The sequence below is a fragment of the Manis pentadactyla genome, chromosome 8, assembly GCF_030020395.1.
Source record: "Manis pentadactyla isolate mManPen7 chromosome 8, mManPen7.hap1, whole genome shotgun sequence".
In the NCBI taxonomy this organism is placed as follows: Eukaryota; Metazoa; Chordata; class Mammalia; order Pholidota; family Manidae; genus Manis; species Manis pentadactyla.
In genome coordinates this window covers 11350019-11373100 of record NC_080026.1, presented here as the reverse complement: position 1 = coordinate 11373100, position 23082 = coordinate 11350019, and the positions used below count along the sequence as shown (strand labels likewise).

The window sequence follows — 23082 nt, the reverse complement described above, 5'->3', positions numbered from 1 at the left end:
ATGCAGTAAGCATTTAGTGCATGTTGGTGAGTGAACAAACATGTGCCTGGCCACTGTAGGACCTTGGTCCTGAAGACGGTTTAAATTTCATACTGAAAGAGTTTCCTGCCTGGAATACAAGAATACAGAAAAATAACAGGGAAATAGGTGCCATGCATAAAACTCGTGGACCTGAGCTTGAGCAGGTCAGGCTTGAAGGAAATCAAAAAGAGGATGTCTCAGCCCTACAGGGATGATGTTAAGGCTACAGGGGCCACCCAACCAGTTTGGGGGGATCCAGTGTCGAGCAGTGGGGGTAGCACCCACTTGATACTCACTCCTCCAGCTCCCTCTTCCTCCTTTTCACAGCCTAAGGCACTGTGGCCCTCAGGATGCCAGGAACAAAGTCCCTGCTGACTTTAGCTCTGCCTTCCATCACCTCTGCTTCTTGGGCCTTAGAGGCTAGAATATGTGACTGAAGCTCATGGATCTATTTCCTTCCCCAGTGAACCAAATAATGAAGACATGTGCACATTAATGTGCAGTTAACTAAAGCAAATGGCTTATCATTAATTTAAAAAAACTTCCTAGGAAGTTATACTCTTGAAGTACAATATAAAACTGCAAACACAGTACTTGGCAAAAATAAAACAGCTAACTCAGAAGTTCTAATGTTGGGATTTCAGTTTATTCTCAGATTAAGAGACACACCCTCTTTTGGAGGTCACAGTGGATCTGTGAAGACTAAAGGTAAAAATGTAATTGATTTACAACAATGAAAGGGTTAGCATCAAGTCATAAAACAATGATGAATCATTTGCTTAAAAAATTCCCACTGAAGCATTTCTTTAAAACAGTTACTATGGGAACCAGCGGACTCAGGGCAGGTTAGAAGAAAGATCTGGATTCCAAAATTCTACTCCTTAGTCATTAAGCCCTAAACTTCTCTGCCTCAGTTTCTTCCATATAACAGGTGAAGATATTAATACCTACTCTGACATGGATTGGTCTGTGAAGATCAAATGGAACATACAACATGCATTAGAAAAAGAGCAAATGCAATTCAGTGCAAGTAGTGTATCTGGACCTACTACTAGTACTGAAATACTTAATAAGATCAGTCAAAAGCATGAGATGTCGGTATTGGGCTGGAAATCATTACCAAGGATCATCAGATATGAAATGATTATATAGGTGTAAAAATGGGAAGCTGTAATATTTATGCGAACATGGCCACATTACTTTTATATCTGATCACAAGTCAACAAAGTGATGTGGAATTTAGAAGCACCAGTTCTGGGGTATCACATGGCCTGAGTGTGAATCCCATTTCTGAGGAACTGCAAGCGAGTTCCTTAACTTCTTTGGCAGTTGGCCTCCAAGATGGTCCCAAGGAGCTACACCCCTAGTATCTATGCCCTTATGTGATGCCCTCTCACACTGTGACAGGCTTGGTTTGTGGCCAATAGAAACATAGCAGAAGTGATGGCACAGGCCTTCGGAGGCTAGGTCCTAAAGGCTCCGCGGCTTGCCACTTGATTGCTCTCTTGGATCATTCATTCTAAGGTTGACTGTGCACACTAAGGATCATGGATCCTTCCCTCTAAGCTGCACCGGCACCTTATGGAAAGGCCCGGCTGGTGGGGAACTGAAGCCTCTGGCTCACAGCCACATGAAACAGCTTGGAAGTGGACCCATCAGCCCCAGTCAAGCTTTTGGATGACATCTCAACCGCACCCACGTGATAGGCCTTGTGCCAGAACCACCCACTTAAGCCACTGTCAAATTCCTTATCCACACAAACTTGGGGTAACAAATATTTATTGTTTTCAGTTTTGAAGTAATTCATTATGCAGTAATAAATAACTAAAACGCTCTCTCAGAGTTTCTGTAAATCTTCTGTAAAAATGGAGTGATACTAGTACCTCTCTTAAAGAGTTGTTAAGGATCAATTGAGCAGTACATTGAAAGCCCCCAGCCCAGCACCTGGCCTAGAGCGATACATGCTGGCTCTTGTTACACCCTGGCATACCCTCTCTTCCATAGCAAGGTGTTGCTGCACGAATTTACAGTCATGTTTCCCATAGGCCTCAACTTCCCCTCAAGTCATGAAATTCCAAGTACGCTGATCCAGCTCCCACCAGGCCCTTTCCAACATCTTTCTCTAACCATCGGTGGGGTGAGCAGTCTTCCCTTTTTCTTTCTTTAGGATGAGGGGCAAGATGTCTAAGCAAGAGAAACTTAAAATACATGGTCTGGCTTGGGAACCAAAGCCAAAATAGCTGGCCTGAAACAACCAACACACTGGCCTCCAGCACTGGACCAAGGCTGACAAGTTAACTGAGCCAGCCAGAGGCTACTCGAGCTTCAGTGGTTTAGATACTGTCCTCTGAAATATACAAAGCCTCCATTCAGGCTCACTTCTGTGCTTTTAAACCTGAAATGGATCCTAGACTCCCTCAGGCAAACTTCATAGGTGTGGTCTTTTCTTTCTCTGATTATTTCTGTCTCCTTCACATTTGGGTTTTCTTCTGTTATGCATGGATGGGTGCAGTCAAATTTCCTATGCACTGAAAGAAGATACTGAGGAAATTTACTACTAAAGCGGTGAAAAGAACAGATATGTTTCTATCCCATAATAAAACTCAATAATAAAACTATTGGACAAATAACAAGGCTCAGTAATAAAACGATCAGACAAATATTTAAAAAGCACAACCTCCAATATAATGTAAAGGAGGAAATAAAAGGATCACACCTAGAGTGAGGGTTTCACTACCACTAAGCCCTGAGGGTTTCTAAAATTCCACTGGGAGGATAGTATTTTTATATATATTTACTGCTGATTCTCTGGGAAACTGAATGTTTAATATGAAATATCCTTCTATATTTGAGAGATTTAAAACAACACCATCTTTTATTATATATACAGAATGAGGTGATCTTTTCATTTTGCTTGGTGAAATGCATAATTCCTGACTTCAAGGGGTTTTTATTCTTTAAAAAAAGCACCAATAATATTAAGTACGAGCCTCTCCCACTCTTCTTCCTTCTCTCCTTTTCTCTCCCTCTCTCCCCCTCTGGGTGTGTCTAGTTCTGCTGAAATCAGTGTTTCATAGGAAACACTTGGCCTCTTAAACCAACCTCTCAGGGGATGGACTTGGTTTCGCTCATTTCTCCCTCCTCTCTTTTTGGCTGTTTATTTCTTTGCTTTCCACTTAGTCAAGGGCTTTGTTTTGTTTTGTTTTCCTATCAAAGTCTTCCTTCCCCTCTTCCTCCTTTCTTCCTCCTCTTGTTTTTTTTCCCCCTTTCCTTTCCATTCATATTTCCTCCCTTCCCCCTCTCTTCATTTCTTCCTTCCCAGTATGTGTTTGACTTTAAACCTAGGTTGTTGACAACATTGAGGACATTTCTTAGATGATGACTGGATTCTTTGTAAGAATACTGTCCCTTACTGTGGGACAGCCCAGGAAAGGTATTGCTGACCTAGTGAAAATGCTGAGATCCTGAGCTTTTATCTCTGTCCTTCCTGATAAGGCAGGAGTTGAAACAAGGTGCTTTCCCTTTTCTCCTCAAATATACACCATGCCAATTAATAAATATGAGAAGAGAAATAAGTTGAGTGTGTACATGTAAATAAAGCTCACAATGAAACCACATATCTACCCAGCTGGCCAAGGGACACCCTTCGCCAACCACCCCCTGTTCTGTTTTCAATGATCAAAGTCTAATCATTTACATTTCTGGGGAGCTCGATAGCCCCCAAATTCTGCTCTGCACTGTCAGGCTCTAGGGATACTTCCCTTGCTTCTCCTCTAGCCTTGCCCCATTTCCATCTACCTTCCCACTGTCATGCCCAACAATGCAGACATGCTCAGAGTTCTAAAGTAGATCTCCCTCACCTACAAGTTATAGTCAGACTCCTTTTCCCACTGCTCACCTCCTCTCCTTCTATGATACCAGCTTAGAGGATGTGCTCTTGTGTCTCTGTGTTGACTCACAGCCACTCATGTCTTCTGAAACTGATATTAACTATTCATGCCTCCCCACCAAAGAAACCTCCTGTAAGAAGTCTTCCTGACTTCCCCAGAAGTGATCCTTCCAACCCTGGAAAGTTTGTCTAAACCTCTCCAAATTATCTTATTGCATCCTACCAGGCAGATGGAAACACATGAATCTTAACTCCCCATCAAGAGAAACATTCTTCACATATTTGTTCAAATTTCATCTGCAGAAAAGACTAGGTGTGGTTCAAGGGAAATGGCAAAACAGCCCCTCCCCAGTCTGTGCACCCCACCCAGGAAAACAAAATCCTTGCAGTCAACTTGAGGAAACCCTAGGGAAGGCAGGGGGTCCTTAGGCCGATTCACTGCCTATCTTGAGGGGCTTGCCAAAGCTCAGTGTTCCTTTCAACTTTCCTTAATGCAAGTCCTGAAAATGACAGTTTTATGCATTCTTGAAGTGATTCTATGGTGCCTCCTTGATGTGGAGACAAACGGCTATCCAGGTTACTTTGATTTGTTTAGTTGTGTGTTTCTCAGTACACTATAAGCTTCTTGAGGTCAAAGACATTATAATTGTAAGATTAGTCTTCCTATTTATAGCAATGTGCACAATGCCTGTAACATCATGTAAGCCCTGTGAGAGAAGATTTGTTTAAAGATACAAAGTATATCTTTATGAAAAATTCTATTTTAACACCTCACAACAAAGGGTCAATATACTGTGACCTGATGCCTGCTAATTAATAGTCTAAAACGTTGGTAACCATTGCTTGCCTAAGTAACTAAAATCATTATCAAGAGGCCAACCCACTCAGTTATTTAGCCTTTGACCCCTTTGCCTTGGCCCTGAAAAGTGAGGGCAAACATGATTTTTCAGCTCTACAAACTAATTCTGATCTGTCGCCTTGAAATCTGGTTAATACCCTTTAACATGTCAGCATCGTCTACCTATTTATGGTTGTAGACCATCCAGAGAGAATATGTCAGTTGACTGACTTGCATGTGACACTGAAATTGAAAGTATACATTTAAAAGGAAAGTCAGGCCAGAGGAAAGTCAAACTAGTTATTGTCACTTGCAAGCAATTTTGTGTATTCTGTTAAAGGAATGTCTTAAGAGCCAGGGCTAAAGAGGAAGTCAGGCAAGCCAAAAGAAATGAAGGGGCCTTTAAATGAAAGACTCCACCAACACATGAGTGATTGCTCCTCCTTCTGAATATCACCAGGTGCACCAGCTTTATGATTTAGCTCTGCAGTACTTTTTCAAGTGGTCCAATGGTTGTTTCCCTGCACCCCAACTCCCCAGCTGGTGAATTCCCATCATCAGTTGAATTCCCTCAGTTCCCTGTGAGCTGTCTTTTCTCAAAAGTGTATTTTAGAGCTTTAAAAAATTGTTTGGCCCAACATGTAAGACGTCCTTACTACTGTTTGGGGTCCTTAAGAACTGTGAAGATCTGTGAAGATCACAGGAAAAAGAAAGTTTATTATTACTGTTATTACTTAATTTAAATTAAAAATGTATTAAATTTAAATTTGATAGAAGAAAATTCTAAGAGTTTCCCCTGATTTGATTAGTATGTACGTGCTCTACCTGACAAAGCATGGCAGCGTCAGTGCCGGCAGCCTGAACCCTGGAGACCCCACAGAGTGACTCTAGGCGGCCCCGCACCAGAAGCAGCGCTAACTCCGGGGAAACGCGAAGACAGCCTGGCGCACCGGTTCAGCCCCCAGCAAAATCCCTGTTCCCAGGGTGGCAGGACAGAACCTGGCCTCCAACTGTCTTATCTTTCTTCAGGTGTTTCAGACTTACTGCCTCTGGTCAACAGAACCACGGGCACGGTGATGATGGTGACGAGCGCAGCAGCCCCCAGCAGTCCCACGAGCACCTTCCACAGAGTCTGCAAGCGGGTCAGATGAGCGTCCAGTTAGGACGGGCCGTTTGGCCCCCGTCTGGGTGGGAGAGCCCTGCCAGGGCTGCCCCGGGGGCGCGCGCTGGGCTGGGAGCGTTTGGTGTGCGCTAGTCAAAGGTTGCAAGTGCGGCTGCCTTTGAACTTGCGGCCTCTGATCACATTAGTTTTTGCTTCTCTGTGCCTGCCCGGCAGAAGCCATAGGAGGGTCCAGGTGTGCGTCTGTGGGTGACTCTCGGGGCCTCCCAGGATCAGCACCTGGCTGCTAGCAGAAACCCCGCGGGTCTGGGAGCGAGGCGACAGCTCTGGGACGTCCCCCCACCTGCCAGAGGGTGGCCCTGGAGCTCCCGCCTGGTAGGAGCCTCTGGTCCCGTTCCGCGAGCCTTTGGGTCAGTTTGGGGAGAATGTGGCGCAGAGGCACCCGGGAGTTGGCGAGGTGGGAGGCGCGCGGAGCACTCACCTTCATGGTCGGCCGTCTCCGCGGAACTGAGCCTGGGCAGCAGGGGCGCAGGCAGGAGGCCGGCGAGCCGCGGGTCCTGCTCGGCTGCCGCGGGCCGCGCAGGCACTGGGCGCTCCCAAGTTTCGGTCCGAGTTAAACATTAGTGAGCGCCCGGCCCGCTCGGTGCCAAGGGACGCGCGCAGGCTGCGGGAGAAGGCGGCCGGGCGCCGGGCACTGGCATCCCGACCGGGCGGCGCCCCAGAGGCGCCTCCCCGCGGGCTGTGCGGGGCGCGTGGGCCCCGGGGATGCCCCGGAGGGGCGGTGAGAGCCCGGACCGCGCTGAGCTGGCCCCGGGCACCCGACGCCGGGACCCGAGGCTGCCGACCAGCCGACAGGGTCCGCCTGGGCTGAAAGGCTAAGACGCTCAGCTCCTGCAGCCCCTCGTGGACAGGCAAGAGACCCGAGCCCAGAGGGGGCATGGGGCTCCGCAAACGCACACAGGTCACTGCTGGCCGCTGGAACTAAAAGCCAGATCCTCTGTCTTTTGCCAGTGAAAGATATGCTGGGGAATAGTGGGGTGTTTTAAAGCTTCTGAAGGCAAAGAAGAAGAAATGGTGATTGTTCTCTTGTGGATGGCACTTAGAGGCGAAGTATCTGGATTCACCCTCCGCAGGGAATTTCCAGCTTGTTTTGCAGACTTACCTTACATTAAATTGCCAAAAATAGTAACATTAACACTTATATTGAACTTTTTTTTTTCTAGCAGCTGCCCTCAGCATTTGCTGTTTGTTTAACAGGAAGGAAGCTTAGGCACAGAGAACTTAAATCACTTGGCCAAATTCCAGCTAGGAAACAGTGGAGCCTGAATTCAGAGTCCATGTTCTTAACCACTATTCCACAGGGTCACTCATCTTTCAGTCTTGAAAAGAGGATTTGCAGAAGGATAAGGGCCAATGTCTTCTCCTTCCCTAAGTTTCCACGAGGCCCCTGGGCTTCTTCATCCATGCATGCCCACATCCTCCCATTTATTCCAACCATTCCCTAATGTTTGCGTGTCTTCCAAGTGCCGTGCTCTCCTAGACGCTGGAGAGAGAGCAGTGGGACAAGACTCTCAGGAGGTCTGTGCACTTGGCATTTTCAGTATAAAACACACAGGCAAGCGTTTGTCTTTAGGGCCCCTCCACGCCTGCCTGTCTCCTGAGGACACGAGCACTCTTTCCCCCTGCAAGGTCACTTCAGCTTGTTTGCTGCAGCTGGAAAGCAAAGCCATTCTGTTCACAGGTAGAGGTAAAAGATTAAAAATGGAAGTCCTGTGGGGCATTGACCTGTGATTAGGAATGAGGTTCCCACCCTTTGCCTCCAAGCCAGACTTTTCCCCTGAACTCAAGGAGCTTTTCCACTCTTGACTACTAGTTGCTCATTTTACACACACTCACCCGCGCCTACCTCCAGAGGCTCCTCAAACTGAGCTCTTGATCTCCTCCACCAGCCCTGCCCCACCCACCTTAGATCATCTTATCTTCATTAGAAGTGTCTCTGTTCACCATTTACAAAAACCAGGAACTTCAGTCATCTCAGTTTCTCCTCTCCACTCTGTATGGTACCCTCAGCAACCCCAGGGGGATGACCTGTGAGACAGACCATCTTGTTCTCTGGAGGGCATTCCATGAAACACAAATAACCTCTTTAAAAAAAAAATGTAAGTATAGTTGATATACAATCTTATATTGCTTGTTACAGCACTTCAACAGTTTTTCATGTTGTTAAATCCTTAGCCCCACTAGTGCAGTTACTATTGAGACACAAATATCTTCACACTCTGCCCTCTTCAAGAGATTCTTTCACAAATCTTCCCCTGACCCCAACCTCTTTGTCACCAGTTGTTCAATCTTGATTTCTTTCCAAGTCCCTAAGGAACCAGCTGGCCAACACATTAGCCGCCACCAATGAGTCAGTGTAGATCTTGGATCATGCCATCTCTCTTTGCATGCAAAATGGAAAAAACAGATGTACTACTCGAAGCTCTGTCTGTTGGGAAGATTTCTCTTTCTACTTCTGTGTTCTTCGATTCTGAATTCTTTTCTTTCCACTCTACTTCCTCTATTTCAAATTCTTCTCTTTCTGTATTTCAGGACGTCCTTGAGAGGGGCTGTGATACAACAGCCATCTACTTCGGACTGGACTAGTATCAGCTTAATTTGCATAAGACTGACTGTTTTCCCCCTTCTGTTGCCTGGTTATAGAGAGCTGTCCACGAAGCAGTAGGTTGAAGGAGACACATACAGTAGTGGGAGAAGGCACCGTGGAGTCTAAGTTCTTTGCTCATGTGATTTTCTTGTGTGTTCTGGACCCCTTGTGCCCATTTGCTAAATCTTACAGACACCATTTTCACTTACTATTGGGATGCTGCTGAGCACACCCAACTGTACCATTTGGTGGCTCAGAGAACAAGTTCATTAAAGGTAGCTCAGGTTGCATGGGTAATTGGGTTAAATTGTGTCCCTTCCAAAAAAGAGATATGTTGGAGTCCTAATCCTTAATATTTCAGAAAGTGACCTTCTTTGGAGATTGGGTCTTTACAGAAGAAGTCAGGTTCAAAAGTAGTCAGTAGGTTGGGCTCTAATCTAATGTGACTGGTGGGTGTCATTATAAGAAGAGAAAATTAGGACACAGAGACAGACATGCAGAGAAGAAGATGCTCATCTGCAAGCCGAGGAGGGAAGCCTTAGGGTAAACTAAAGCAATACTGCACCTACTAAAGCAAGTGCAGAGATTAGTATCACTATTTAAAAACTTGGAAGACATAAGAATGCTGGTTCCTTATCTTATACTCAACTTATACTTAACTTTGCAGTTTAGCTGTGCAAAGGTAAAATGGATTACAGAAAAAGGTTATGGATAAATCTCAGCTGCCATTCTTCACTGAGTTGGGCGAAGAATGGGTAGGAGGGCCCAAATGAGATATATCCAAGTAGTCCAACACCATAGTACATATTATTTGCTAAATTGTCTCCTCATGAAGATTGGAAGTGTTCCTTTTATTCTTTTATCTTTCTCTTCCATCCTTTCTCTCCAGTGCCCGGTAAAATGCGTGGAACATATTGGTAGTCAATAAGTGTTGATTGAATGAATAAAAACTATATGATAAATGAAGAAAAAAATAACATCAGATCTTTCTCTGTGTTCTTAGGGGCTGGACCCAGAGGCATGGAAAAAATGAGATATCACATGTGGAAAGACTGGAGAGAGGGAAGATGGGGGTGGGGTAGGGAGTGGTGAACCAGTTGAACAGATTTTCCTGGCCCATGGCTCTGGAGGGTAGAACAAAGAACTACAAAGGTATTTATTTGCTCTCTCAATCAGTGGACACCTGCCCTGGCTGTAATCAGATAACTCTCTCCCACTCATCTGGAAATATCTTTTTGGTGCCCCAAGGATAAACCTCATATCTCACCTCCTTTGGAGTCAAGATCAAAACTCTTTTATTCCAGGTTACCTTCAACACTGACACTATCTGTTTCTGTTCAATTTTCTCCTTTTCCTACCAACCATTGTTTGGAAGATTTTTCTGTTTGAATTCTAGGTAGAACCTATTTACAACAAAATTCATTTCTACCAAGAGATACATGGATGATCGACAGCTACCTGGATAATTCTATAGATTTAGATATATGGAAAGAAGAAATTTCAGGCCAAAGGAATAACTACACCCGAAGACTGAGTGAGAAAGCTGGAATGCCTTTAGGGAATATCGATTAGTTTACTTTCACCAGGATATAGGGTATTCTAGAATATTGGGAAATAAGGATCAGTCATAGACATGGTCCTCAAGTCTTAAATTCAATCTTCATTGTGTGGTAGGCAGCCAATGAAAGCTCTAGCCAAGGAAAAGAACTGAAGCAGGCTTGAACATCAGATACAATGATCAGGCACCAGCACAAGCTAGATGAGAAAGGAAGAACTAGAGATGGAATGAGAGTCAATAAATTCAATTTTGCAAAATTAAAGTGTTTCTGTGGCACTTGTCAAGAAAGAACTTAAATAATGTGGACATATACTTGTTAACATACAACTCTTTAAAAACCATTGCTCAGCTGTGGGTGGGGGTGTTTTCCCTGCCCCAATTATCAGTAATAGCAATTAAAGAGCTCCTTTTACACTCAGAGTGCAGTAAAGATCTTTTGCTACCTGTTAGGCCAGACAGCAGCAAAGGGGGAGGAGACTTTTGTGCTTCCTTTGTTGGTGTCCCTTAGACGTTTTGTGGGGTTTTTTAATTTGAAGAAATTGCTTGTATTAGCCCCTGACTTAAGAAATAATTATACGACTTTATGAGGAAATGTCTTCAAGATCCTTAGAATCAGATTCCCACGTGTGGTTGTGGCTATGATGACATCCCCTCGTCAGCATTTTCCAAACTGTAAACATGTGGTAGATGTGATGGTGGTGATGTCTGTTTACAAGGCTGGAGTTAGATATGGAGTGGAAGGGCTGGGCAGTGGTTGCTATAACTTAAGGAGAGAAATAGCAAGAACCAGTAGAACATGGCGAGGGGCCCCAAACTAAACTAACAGTAGAGTTCTAATTTGCCATAGGAGGGGCCACCTATTCTCTTTTGAGTGATAGATCACATGATCGAAAGCCATATGTAAAAGGGCCTTCTGACTTTATTATATGCTATTTTATGAATAACAGTGATAAGGGGGAAAAGGAGTTCATGCTTAGTATTAGACTAAGGTGAAAAAATTTAATCTGTCATTTTTTAAAATTTTGGAAAAATATACATTACATAAAATTTACCATCTTAACCATTTTAAGTGTACAGTTACTTATTTTTTTATCCAGAGTAATGGAAAGTTTATAATGTAACTTAGTGGATGAAATAAACAGCTTAGAATTTTTCATTTAGGACTCTCTTTTTTCCTGGCAAGATGGTGGAATAAAGCTTGGCTCATCTCTTCGTACACTTTTTGGACTGGCATCTGGTTTTTGCCACTTAAGTTTCTCTTCCTGAGATAGAGGAAGATATAGGAGATATAGGAGATAAGAAGATATAGATATTGAAGATGTGGGAGATATAAGAAAATAAAGGAGAAATAGGAGATAAGATATAGAAGATGTAGTAGATATAAGGAGATATAGGGGATAAAGGATGGGAAGGAATGACTACATGGGAAATTAGATCCTCTTAGTGACCCCACACAGGGGTCTGGCTGTCTATGCCAAGACTTCTCCAGTGATACTCCTCGTGCCTTGAGAAAAGAAAGGATAGTAGTAGTATTTCACAGAGAAACTAAACCAATTTCAGAGAAGTTTGGAGAGCCATAAAGTACAAGACAAGTGCTGTTGCAGAGGGATGATCAGATGCTATTTACCTCCGTGGCTGAAAAACATAGTTTTAGGTAGACGTATTTACACAGGCTCTGTAGCATGTTTCTCAAACTTTTTTGTTCTTTATTCTCTACCCTCCCTCACTCCAAACTTACTTTAGATATTTTTCCCTAACCAATTGCTGTGAACTTAAATACCACAGATATAACTGTATGTCTGTTTATGTATCTGTGTGTCATACATAAGGGAAGTGATATAGTTTTGCCCCCAAGAACCACTCCTTTGGGGGCACTATCACCCTCACTGTAGAGGTGTACCTACAGTTAGACAGTTCCAACACTCACATGGCAATTGCTCAGAATCAGTGGAACATCATTACTTCTTTAAAGCACTGTTTCCAGCGCATGGTAGAAATACTGAGTTCATTCTGGGAAAGCTAATCTCTGAAATCTTAATGCTGAGAGATAGCATGTAAACTGACAATGGCCAGATCATGTATAACAATTGGATTCTGACTCACAGCCTCTACCCATCTGCCCAGGGTTAGCAGGACCTGGTCAATGGCTGTCAGGGTCCTTATTTTTGGCCTTTGCTTCCAACTGAGGACCAACTAGAAAAAGATCGATATGCTTCCCAATCCAATCTTTTCAGATGTTCCTCTCCTAGTTAGCCTGCCTCCTGTTTCTTCATGCCAATAATCTCCAATCAGAGCATAATCTCCAAGAAAAGCATATGCTTTTCACTATACAGCACACCCACTCTCCTGCCTGCCTTTGAGCCCAAATGCCAAGTTATGGTGGCTGACTCTTTTGCTATATTAAGCTCTGAGAAAAATAGCCTCGCTTGTTCTCATTTGGGTGGTCTTTGTTTATTTCCGTCATATGGAAGAAGGATGCAGTCATGGAAGTCCTTACACATTTGAAAAGACACCATAGACATTCTCCATTTCCGTGTTTCAACAGCAAGCATGGCTCATGCACTGGTCTTTGTTTTTTTTCCCCAACCACCCTAAAGGCTGTTATAACGTTATTTGTCTTGTCCTTTATCAGCCACACTATCTTCATAATTCAAATTGATGTTCCACATTTTTCAGCCATTTTGACTACAACAGTTATAATTTTAAAAGATGCTTGGAAATGCAGGCAAGGCTTAAAAGGTAAGTCATTCAATAGGAGTCTTATACATATAAAGACCTTTGACTGAGTTTGCTGAATATTTATATATTTGACATTTGATGGGGCCCAGAAAAAGGCTCAGTGCTTAGGTGTCTGCTTCCTGAGGATTTCATTACATATGTTTGTCTCTTTATAATGAATACTTTGGGTCACACCCGTCAGTGGTATTAGCATTAATAGGTTAGCAGTTAAACTAGAATACTGCAGAAGAAACTGAAAGAATGATTGTAAATTTAATTAGAAGATGGATTCTAAATCAGGTCAAGTGGTTATGAGTAACAGTGCAAACAAAGACCACCAAAAGATGGCCGTGAATATGGAGAGAGAATAAAAATTAGTCAGAGACTCCTCAGTGAGCAATGAGCAACTCAGGGCTCTGTCTTCCTCTCAAGGAAGACCAAGTTCATACTTCCTGAGATACTATTCGGCCAGACACTGTACTGGGACCAGGCCCATCCCAGGGATCACAGCGATTACAAACAAGTTTACAATTGCTAATCCACCCAAGCTTGTTGCAAAACCCAAGAGCAAATCTCAGAGACAATTGGGCTTTCCTGGCTCTGAGAAGGCATTTCTGGGCAGAGAGTGGTGGAGGAGGCCATATTCCCCAAGGCATTGGCTGTGGTTTGCCACCTGGAGCGTGTGGCACTCCTGGTTCCTCCCTGCAGATGCCCATTCTTCTGTTTCCCACCCAGGTCTTTCTGTCTCTTCTTTTCCATTATCCCTTCTATGCCAAGTATCCCCTTCAATAATACCTCTTTCAAGTCAGTCCCACAAGCAAAGGCCCCACCTCTCCACCCTCTCTCCACTCTCAGGCTCCATCTGTGCCGGGGAACAGACTGATTGGAGGGTGACAGCATTGAAGGGTGCATTTTACCAGGACTTTGAGGCTAGAGGCCCTTCCTAATTCTTAAAAGTTGCATCAAATAATCCTGCACTTGCTCCCTTCACTGCCCTTACGGTATTAGATTGAAATATATTGTTGACTTTCTGTCTATGTTTTCCTGCTTTGACTGTGGCCGACCTGTTTGATTGATTTTTGTATTTCTAGAGACCACAGCGGTGTTGGGTTGGATGAACCCAGCAGTGTCTCAAAGCCTTGAACCCAGAAATAACCAGCGTGGACAAGAGGCAAGAGTGATGATTTGAAAGTCAGACAAGTCTAGGTCTGTCATCCAATCATTTTATGCCCAGGGGTCTTTTTGTAAAACTTACTTCACAGAGTTGTGAAGATTTAATGAGATAATAACTGAGTAATTTCAGCTCCTCCCTGTGCTCTCAAATTCATCTCTATGCAGATGATTTCTCCACATGTCTTTCATTGGGATTTCTCTGTTGGCTTTCGAGCCTCCTTGACGTCCTGCTCTGGATGACTCGTGGGCCTATTAAATGCAGTTCACCCAAGAGTAAGTGAATGATTGATCATTGCCAGCACTGCACTCCTCTCCACTCCCCAGCCCCCCACCAGTTCGATCCTTCTCCACTCCCCACTTCACGCCCCACTTCAGTGATGTCACTTGCCACACAGCCCAAGCCAGAAACCCAGGAGTCTTCCTTAGTGTCTCCTCATTTCTTACCTCCATGACTTGACCTCTTTAATATCTTTTTGATTTTTCCACATACCTGTTAGCTCACTTCTCCACCTTTGTTCAGGCCTTCCTCTCCTCTGGTCCCCATCAGTGTGCTGACCACCTCTGACTAGCCACTCAGCCTGTCATTGCACTTCAGTGCGGCCTCTGTTCTCTTCCTGCTTAAGACGAGTGGCTACCCTTGCAGTAGGATGAAGTCAAGCTTCCTTAACATGATCTGGTCTCCATCTGACCTTTCTTCTCACTGTCCTCACCACCCTTCCACACCTGTACCAAGCTCCTTGCATTTCCAAGCACTGTTGCTCTCTCATCTGCTTCCAAAATTTCCAAGTGTTCCCTCTGCCTGGTATTCCACTCCCCTTGTTTGTCATCTGGCTGAGTACTAGTCACCCTTCTGGACTGTGGTGTCATCTCCTCTAAGCCTGTCCAAGTGAGGGGCTTTGCCTCTGTGCTCCCAGAGAGCCACATGCCTCACTTCTTTTCAACAAAAGAATATAATTAATTATCTATGCATAATAAAACTATTTAACATGATAATAACTGAGATTAGGCCCCCATGCCATGTGCTGGACATTCTTCTAAGTTCTTTACTTGTATAGCTCATTTGTCCTCCTAGTAACCCTATATAGTAGGTACCATTATCATCCCTATCTTGCAGATGAGAAGACAGAGGCACAGAGAGGTAAATACTTCTCCCAATATTACACAGCCAGCATTTGGACCCAAGAGGTCTGACTCTATAGTCTGTATAATTAACTACGATGCATTTTCACATCCAATAATGTCCAGGATTTTTCTGTCTATGTTGTTCACTGATATACTTCTAGGGCCTAGAATAAACTCTGGTATGTAATTGCTGCTCATTAAGTGTTTACAGACCCACTGAATGAATAAATGCTGGTTTATTTGTGTCTCTCCTTTCAGAAGGGCCCAGGACTGGGTCTTATTCCATTTATTCCTGGTGGCTAGCCTAGTACCTACCTGGCACAGGTACTCTCTCTGCGTGGGCTCATTGCCACTCTGAGTTCCAAAATTCCTTTTTACCTCCGTGCCTTTTCTGAGATCTCGCATCCACCCTACCGCCCTGTAACAACACTTTGCTGCCTGAAAGTTTTCATGTATAGAAAAAAGTCTGGTCAGCTGCTGCTTGACAGCTGGAAAAACAGAGCCACATGGGAGCTGAACCATTTTGTACCTCAGGGAAGCAGGGAGGAGGGCCTCCTGCCTCATGCGGGTATGTGGGCGGAGAGCTGAATCATCAAGTTCTTTGAGTTCTTGGAAAAAGATAACTCAAAGGAGTATTACTCAACATGGAGAGAAATAAGAGAATAAGCAGAGACATAAAAATGATTAAAATTGTTGAAAAATACAGTCCAAAGGCTAAAAATAGTTACGATCAAGTATGGAGAAGAAAAAGCTGTAAGTCAATGTTTCAGTGCCCTGAAGGCTGCGCCTGAACAGGCTCCGGTTTGAAGGATGTCAAACAGATGTTCACAGGCCTCAAACAGGAGAAGGATGTGCAACAGGCCTGGATTGCCCTTTGAGGAGCTGGGACAGGGGGAAAGGGACAACTTTATGAGAGAAAAGAAAGATTGAGCTTCAGCAAAACATTATAAAAGAATATCCTCAAGTTCCCTGTGACCCAGGCAGAGGGGAAAAGGGGTGCATAAGTAACGTTGGCATTTCCTGGATAGGGAGTATATTCTGCATTTCTCTTTTCCAGTAGATTTAAAATCCCTATAGATTTTTTTTCTTTAAATGCATTGCAGAATTTCTCTGGAAATTCTGAAGACTTTGGGTGGGATGGTGGAGGAGGGAGGTCAGACTTTCATGGTCATACAAACAATGTCATGATCCAATCTGACTTATTGGTAGCTAACATTTGAGAGACACGTTGGTACAGTAGAGAGAGTGAGCAAATTGCTCACTTAGGCTGTGCCTCATTGACTTTTTTGACCAGCACTTTGCAAGCTGTATTGTAAGGATCAAAGAGGTATAGACAATAAGTAAAGCACTTACTACCGGGTCCATGGTAGGCTCTGCAAATGGGAGGGAAGTGATTATTAGCATTATTTTTCACTGATATTACTTTCTTAATTTTCTGACTAGGCATTCTGAGGTATTGCCTCACAATGACAAAAGTTGATTAAGGTAGATCCCAAAGTCAAAGAAGCTTTTGATTAGAATGGAGGGACTGAACTGGTGTCCCATAGGGACTCACTGGCTCAAAGGGATTGTGAGAAGTATTTTATTGAGCATTTTTTGTTCCATTGCTGATGTTTGACCTGTTGAGAAGGGAGGTGCTATATAGGCGAGCTGTAATGATGAATGCCTGAGGGGGGAGGATAACTGTGGGAGAGGATTCATTCTCTAATTCTTCATGTGGATTTATCTTTCCTGCTCAAGGAAAATGTACACATTTTATGGGCATGGACCATGTCTTCTAATTTGTATTTATAACCTTTCTTTTTCTTCCTCAGAGTTTTCAGGAACCAAGAATGCACATATGGATAAAACAAATTCAGAAATTCAAGCTACTTATATTGCTAAGCACATGTAGAGTTTCATATAAATATAATTCATAAAAGTATAAATGGCAAGAGTTTCTTTCCACCCAATGATTTTGTGCGACCCCTGATATGCCACCTGCAGTGGCAAAACGGGGCGACCCTCAGCCCTACAGAGACCTCCACACAGCAGATCTAAGCTCCTTCCTGATTCTCAGGGGTCAAGGATGCAATGTCCCTGCATCTCTACCCCTAAGGTCTTCCTTTCTCTTCCAGGCCTTAAGACTGCTTTGCAAGGAGTGACCAGGACATTCTCACTTCTGAGGGGAGTGAAATAAAGCCATCAGGACAAAACAGGTCCTCCAATTAAACTCCACTGTTTTCCCAAGAAGAGCCTTTATTTTTTCCTATATTCTACTGAAAGCATTGCTGGGAGATAATTTTCAGTAGCTTTTTCCTTCCTATTGTTTTGAAGGGCATTGATTAGGAAGTAGGTCATTTATGTTTATCAATTGCCCTTTGAAATTTTATTCAAGCACAAAATTTACTGTAAAACAATCCAGTCTTTATTATTTTATTGAAAATGATTAAATTAACTCAAGCATACATAGAATCAGATTTCTGGATCTCTCATCTGCCTGGTTATCTCTGTGGGTAGTTAATTCTTATGGAATGGTGAACTACTTTTAACAAGTGGTTACTGAGATATATGTTCTATAGATGCTCCTTCCTTTAGGCATTCATTTAATGATTAGGTGCCCATTTCTAAAACCTCCTGATAATGGGAAGGGGTAGGAAAACATGTATTTAAAGATCATATTTGAACCATGTGAAATTGCTGATCCTTGCCCATTTTTGACATACAGTATAATTATTTAATATAGTACAATCTAATATGTCTAGATTTTACTCATAAAAAATACATTTTAGATGTCAGATATAAAATTGACATTGGAATAGTAACAGAGTACACTTAAGAAGATACGTTCAAAAATTGCTTTAAATACAGTTGCAACATAGGAACATGACACTATATTCCAACTTAATAAACCAGAAATTGATGAAAGAAGACACAGTTATGCCCTTTTGTAGCCAGTATTAAATATTAACCTTATAATTTATTTTTAAAAATTAGTTTACAATAAACCCTGAAGTCGGTAACATTTTATGAAACAATTCTTCATTGTGTTCTTTAAGGAAAAGGTGAACTGTGTTGAGGAGGTTTAGGAAATCTTCCTGTATCTCATGAAGGACTGAATTTCAGAATGAAATGCTTAAAAATTTAAAAAACTACTCTGTACATGAATAAACAGTGCTAGTACATGAAGTCAATTAAAAATATTGATAAAAAATTTAATTAAGTGTTATAACAAGAATGTTGAGAAATATGTCGAACATTTTGGGGTTGCAAACATTTTAACTGATGTCTCAACACAATTCCCCTTCTTTATATTTTGGTCCCAGGTATAGTAATAACTCACAACTCTGAATTATGCAAAAGAGCAAATGCTCTTCTTCAGTTTCTATGATTCTAACAGTCTTAGTATTGAAATTAGTGACTCTCTGATGGCATGCACTGCACACACCAAAGGAGGACCTCAACAGGCTCACTAATCATGGTGTAGATATTTTTCCACGGAAAACAAGGAAATGCAAAGTCAGAATACCTTCACCTTGACTAGAAAAGGAAGGATGCCTTCACTCCTATCGATGCGAGAGGTTAGATTAAGATCCTAGTCTCTTCAAAGAGAAATATCTTAAAATGCTGGAGGACTTCATTGGCAAAGATTTTCCCTGCAGATGCTACAGTTTAAGATTTTTAAAGAAGAGTTATACATTAGAGCTCATGCAAAGTCTCCATTTTCATCCGTGGGGTGTGTTTATTTATAATTGTTTCCTACGGAGTTCTGTATGATGGGATTTGACCTGTATTACCATTTGAGGGCTTTTTCTCAATATTCTTGAGAAACTTTCCAAACCTTTACCGACAGCCTGCAGTGTGCCCTCCCTGTCTCAGATTCAGTCCTCAGGCCTAGCCATCCTCCTTACCAGGCCTAGAACCACTTGGAGTGCAGGCCACTACCACCTCGTCCCTTCTGATCCTTGTCCTTTGCCCTCCGTAGCTTCTATATAGTAGTTCTGCATTATCTGGGTGGGGGGGGGGTATATTCCACGACCCCCAGTGGATGCCTGAAGCCACAGATGGTCCTGAATCCTGTATATACTATGTTTTCTTCCTGTACATACATACCTGTGATAAAATTTAACTTATACATTAGGTACAGTAAGAGATTAACAATAATAATTAATATAAAAATAGAACAATTATAATAATATACTGCAATAAAAGTTATGTAGATGTGGTCTCTCTCTCTCAAAATGTCTTATTGACTGTACTCACCTTTCTTCTTGTGATGAGGTGAGGTGATAAAATGCCTACATGATAAGGTGAAGTGGATGGTATAGATGTTGTGAGGGACTGTTAGGCTATTATTGACCTGATGATGATGCCGCAGGAAGAGCACCTCCTTCTGAATCAGGGTTAACCAGGGTAAATGAAACTGCAGAAAGCGAAACTGCAGATAAGGACTGTTGTACTCTGCCCAGATTGCCCTCAAATGCAAGCGTGGTCCTATTGTTCCCAATCCCTTGAACATGTCTACAAATTCCTTTGACACATCACCCGCCCATCCCATCATTCCCTCCACCCTCTGTGTGGCCCTGTTCTTCAGTCAAGGCCTTAGCTCTTTCAGTACCCTTCCCAGGAACTCTCTCCCAGCGGCATCTACCTTTCTTGCACCTGGATAAACCTTGTTTGTTTGTGAAGTCTCTGCTTAGATGCTACATCCTCCAAGTCACCTTCCCAGATCCCCAAAATCTGAATTCACTGAGCACCTCTAGGCTCCTCTTCCTGCAGCAGTGACCACATTATGTTTCCATAGCCTCTTTGTTTCTCTGTACCCCTCTGCAAGTTCCTTGAGGGCAGGGCCCCTTGTCTGTCTTGCTCACCATTGTATTCCCAGGGCCTAGCACATGCCTGGCTCAGGGTAAACACTGAGTGTATGCTTGTTGAATGAATGAAGAAACACATACATGCACAAGGACAGACAGGCAGACAGCTGCACGCACAATGGTGTTTTGGGCAGAGCTCCTATCTTTGAAAAGCTTATCATCTATTTTCCTTTCTGTGCATTGGAAATCTACATGGAATAATTAAAAGAATGCATTTTTTAATTAGATATGGGCTTATATCCCAACTTTACAACTTATCAGCCTTGTGAATTTGAGTAATTTATACAACCCTTCTGAGGTTTAACATGAGTCAGTATAGGGGTAAAAGAATCTTAGGGATCTTGTAAGAACTAAAATAAGATATGTTAAACCTGTACTCTAATAAGCACATGATAATGTTGGCTTCCTTCCTCTACCAACATTCAGCTCTGCTTCCAGTTCTCTGACTCCTTTCTGGTGGACTTGAGATGTTCTTCCTCATGTATGTGATCACAAGCTCATGCAATTTAAAAAATTGTGTTGAGAAGAGGGTAAGAGTATTTGTTTAAAACAATACTTATAAATACTATACCTTATAAGAATGTGCATATGTCAAGAATTTTTAAATTTTTACAGCACTGTATGTCAAATATCCTATCTTATTGCATAGGATAAGTGAATTTAAAATTAGATTTTAATGGGCAGAGCTCAGTTTTTTTGTGTGTGAGGCTCAAATTTTAGGCCATTATTAAATTTTATGATGAATTATTTTAAGTATTAACTGTAGCTGAATAAACTCTTTAAAATTTACATTTTGAATGTAAATTCAAAAAATATTAGAATTATATTTTGATACTTGGTAATAATGATATAAATTTTAGATCAAAATTTTTCTCTAAATAGTAATTATTCATTTTACTTGACTATGTAATGAGTTAAAAGACAGGCAGAAATTAGATCTAAGAACTCCTCCATTGCTATTATTTTTCCTGCGAAAGCATGTGCCCTAAGCTAGGCCATAACACAGTATGCAGAGATAGCCCTTTTCCACAAATTTTACAACCCAAGGGCTAGTTTTACATGTTTCCTTCACCGGTTGAATTGTGGCTGATCATGGCCAAGTGTTTTGATGCTGTTGGTTTGGCTCTTAAATGAAACTGGATCCTGACAACAAAGTTCAAGAATTATTGTCGGCTTCTCTGCATAACTTAGAAGCATCTCCAAAGGCATATGTACTATTGCCCTGGCAGACATATATACACAAGTACAGTGTAACACCTCCAGCCTCCATGCTTGGCAAGTTAATGTGAATGTTCATTTTTATAGCCGCTAACTTATTAGCTGTGGATTACGTTGTCACTTTGTGTGTTACATTTCCAAGCATAAGAAGTGTGAGTGAGTTCTAAGACATGTGAAATGAAGGATCAGCTCGCAAAAGCTGGTCTTCAAGGCATCAGAGAATAGGGATAAAGACTTCCTCATGCGGTTCATAGAGCCTGCCAATTCTTTGATTGACAGCTCTCTGTATGGCAAGTCTTGAGGGATTGGGTATTTAAATCTTAATTACAAAAAAGTGTTACAGAATACTCAAAATCATTCAAGGAAACTGGAAGTCTTGTAATGTGGCGTTCCTCTATTAATCTCTTATATGGAATAAAATTTGATTGACAAGATCCCTACAAATAGTGTAAAGGAATTTAGGAAATCAGTACAAAACTGAAGGGAACATTTTAAAGCATGTGCCATAAATGGGTCCTGTTTTATAAACTGAATTGCCCCACAGTCGTATACACAAAAATAAAGCATTAAGATGAGCTTTATTATAGGATATAATCCTAATTGGCTTGAAGAACTAAAATATTAGAAACAGGAATCAAACAAAAATACAATACAAATAGGTTTGTTTAGTAAAAACCTGTAAGAACTTATTACAGAAGGGAAAGGGTATATATTCTAAAAGATAGAAACAGAGCAACTATAGAGAAAAAATTTTCAAATAAATATCAAGGAATATTAAAGAATACTGGTTATGTTCTTGGTTTCTCATCTATATCATTCCTTTATTAGCTCATTAAATCAATTAACAATTATTAAGACTACTCTGGTCCAAACCTTTTTCCTAGTGCAGAGAATATGAAGACAGAGATGGCAGGGTCAGAGTCCAGGGGAAAGGCACCATGAGCGCAGGTCGTAGCAGTAGAATGTCACTCAAGTTTAATAAAAAGCCTGGATACCTTCTGTCCTCCCCCTGCTCCCCAAAGCCACTCTCTACCCTTCTCCACTTTGCTTTCTTCCCCTGGGAGGCTGATCTTCTTGGGTTGCCCTGTGGCTTCTGGTTGGGCTCAGCCATTGGGACCCCCCCACCCCTCCTACCCCCACCCCCGCCGACAGCAGACTAGAGGAAAGGATAAGCATGAGGTGAGGTATTGAATCCCCCAGCTCCTTCTACAGTGGGCTTCCTGCACCTGCGGGACAGGTCAGAGTTTCTTTCAGGTAATGTCCTCAAATCACCTACCTGAATGCACCACCTTTTTCTTGCCAGGCCCTGACTGATAACATTGTGAGAATACAGAGAGAGGAGTCCTATGGGGAATCCAGGAAGACTTCACAGAGGAAGTGGACTCTTTAAGGAGGAGCAGGAGTACCTGAGGAGATGGGGAGAAATTTGAGAAGGCTGGACCAGGGCAAGTGGGTGAAAGGAAGGAAGAAACCAAGACAAATTTGGGTAGTTTGTGGAGGACCTTGTGTTTCCTATAGAGATATTTAGACTTAATCCAAAGGGTGGGTTTTTAAGTACAGATTAGCTGATAACGGTGTAAAGCAGTGTTTCTCAAACTTGATTATCACATGTATACTTTTAACAGAAATGTATTTGAGGACTTCTTCAGGGTTGGACTTTAATTATTTTTATTATAATATGTATCCTATATACATCAGCTTTAACGAGTTATATATAAATTCCTTTTGCTTATAACTTTTATACAAGTAAAGAACCAAAATTAATTTACATAATAAATAAAAACAAAGCCATATGAATTCTAAAATTCAAATTAACGTTAATTTACAGTGAAGGATTGTTTTGCTGAAATAAATTCGTGAAAAGAATGAATTTCATTAATCATAAAACAATCCACATGCCTATGATACCTTGTGTTTTAAGATAA

The 23082-nt window shown here is 42.2% G+C and overlaps 1 protein-coding gene across 1 annotated transcript in view; it reads right to left on the bottom strand.

Annotated features, from left to right (window-relative positions):
* DPP4 (dipeptidyl peptidase 4) overlaps positions 1 to 6787 on the bottom strand; it is a 71399-nt gene extending 64612 nt beyond the window's left edge. Inside the window, exons 1-2 of the mRNA XM_036883979.2 lie at positions 6350 to 6787; positions 5793 to 5880 (exon numbers count right to left, since the gene is read on the bottom strand). Of these exons, the coding sequence (XP_036739874.1) occupies positions 5793 to 5880; positions 6350 to 6355 (94 nt within the window). The 5' untranslated portion in view covers positions 6356 to 6787. The remainder of the gene's footprint in view (positions 1 to 5792; positions 5881 to 6349) is intronic.
* Positions 6788 to 23082: the final 16295 nt, after the last annotated feature.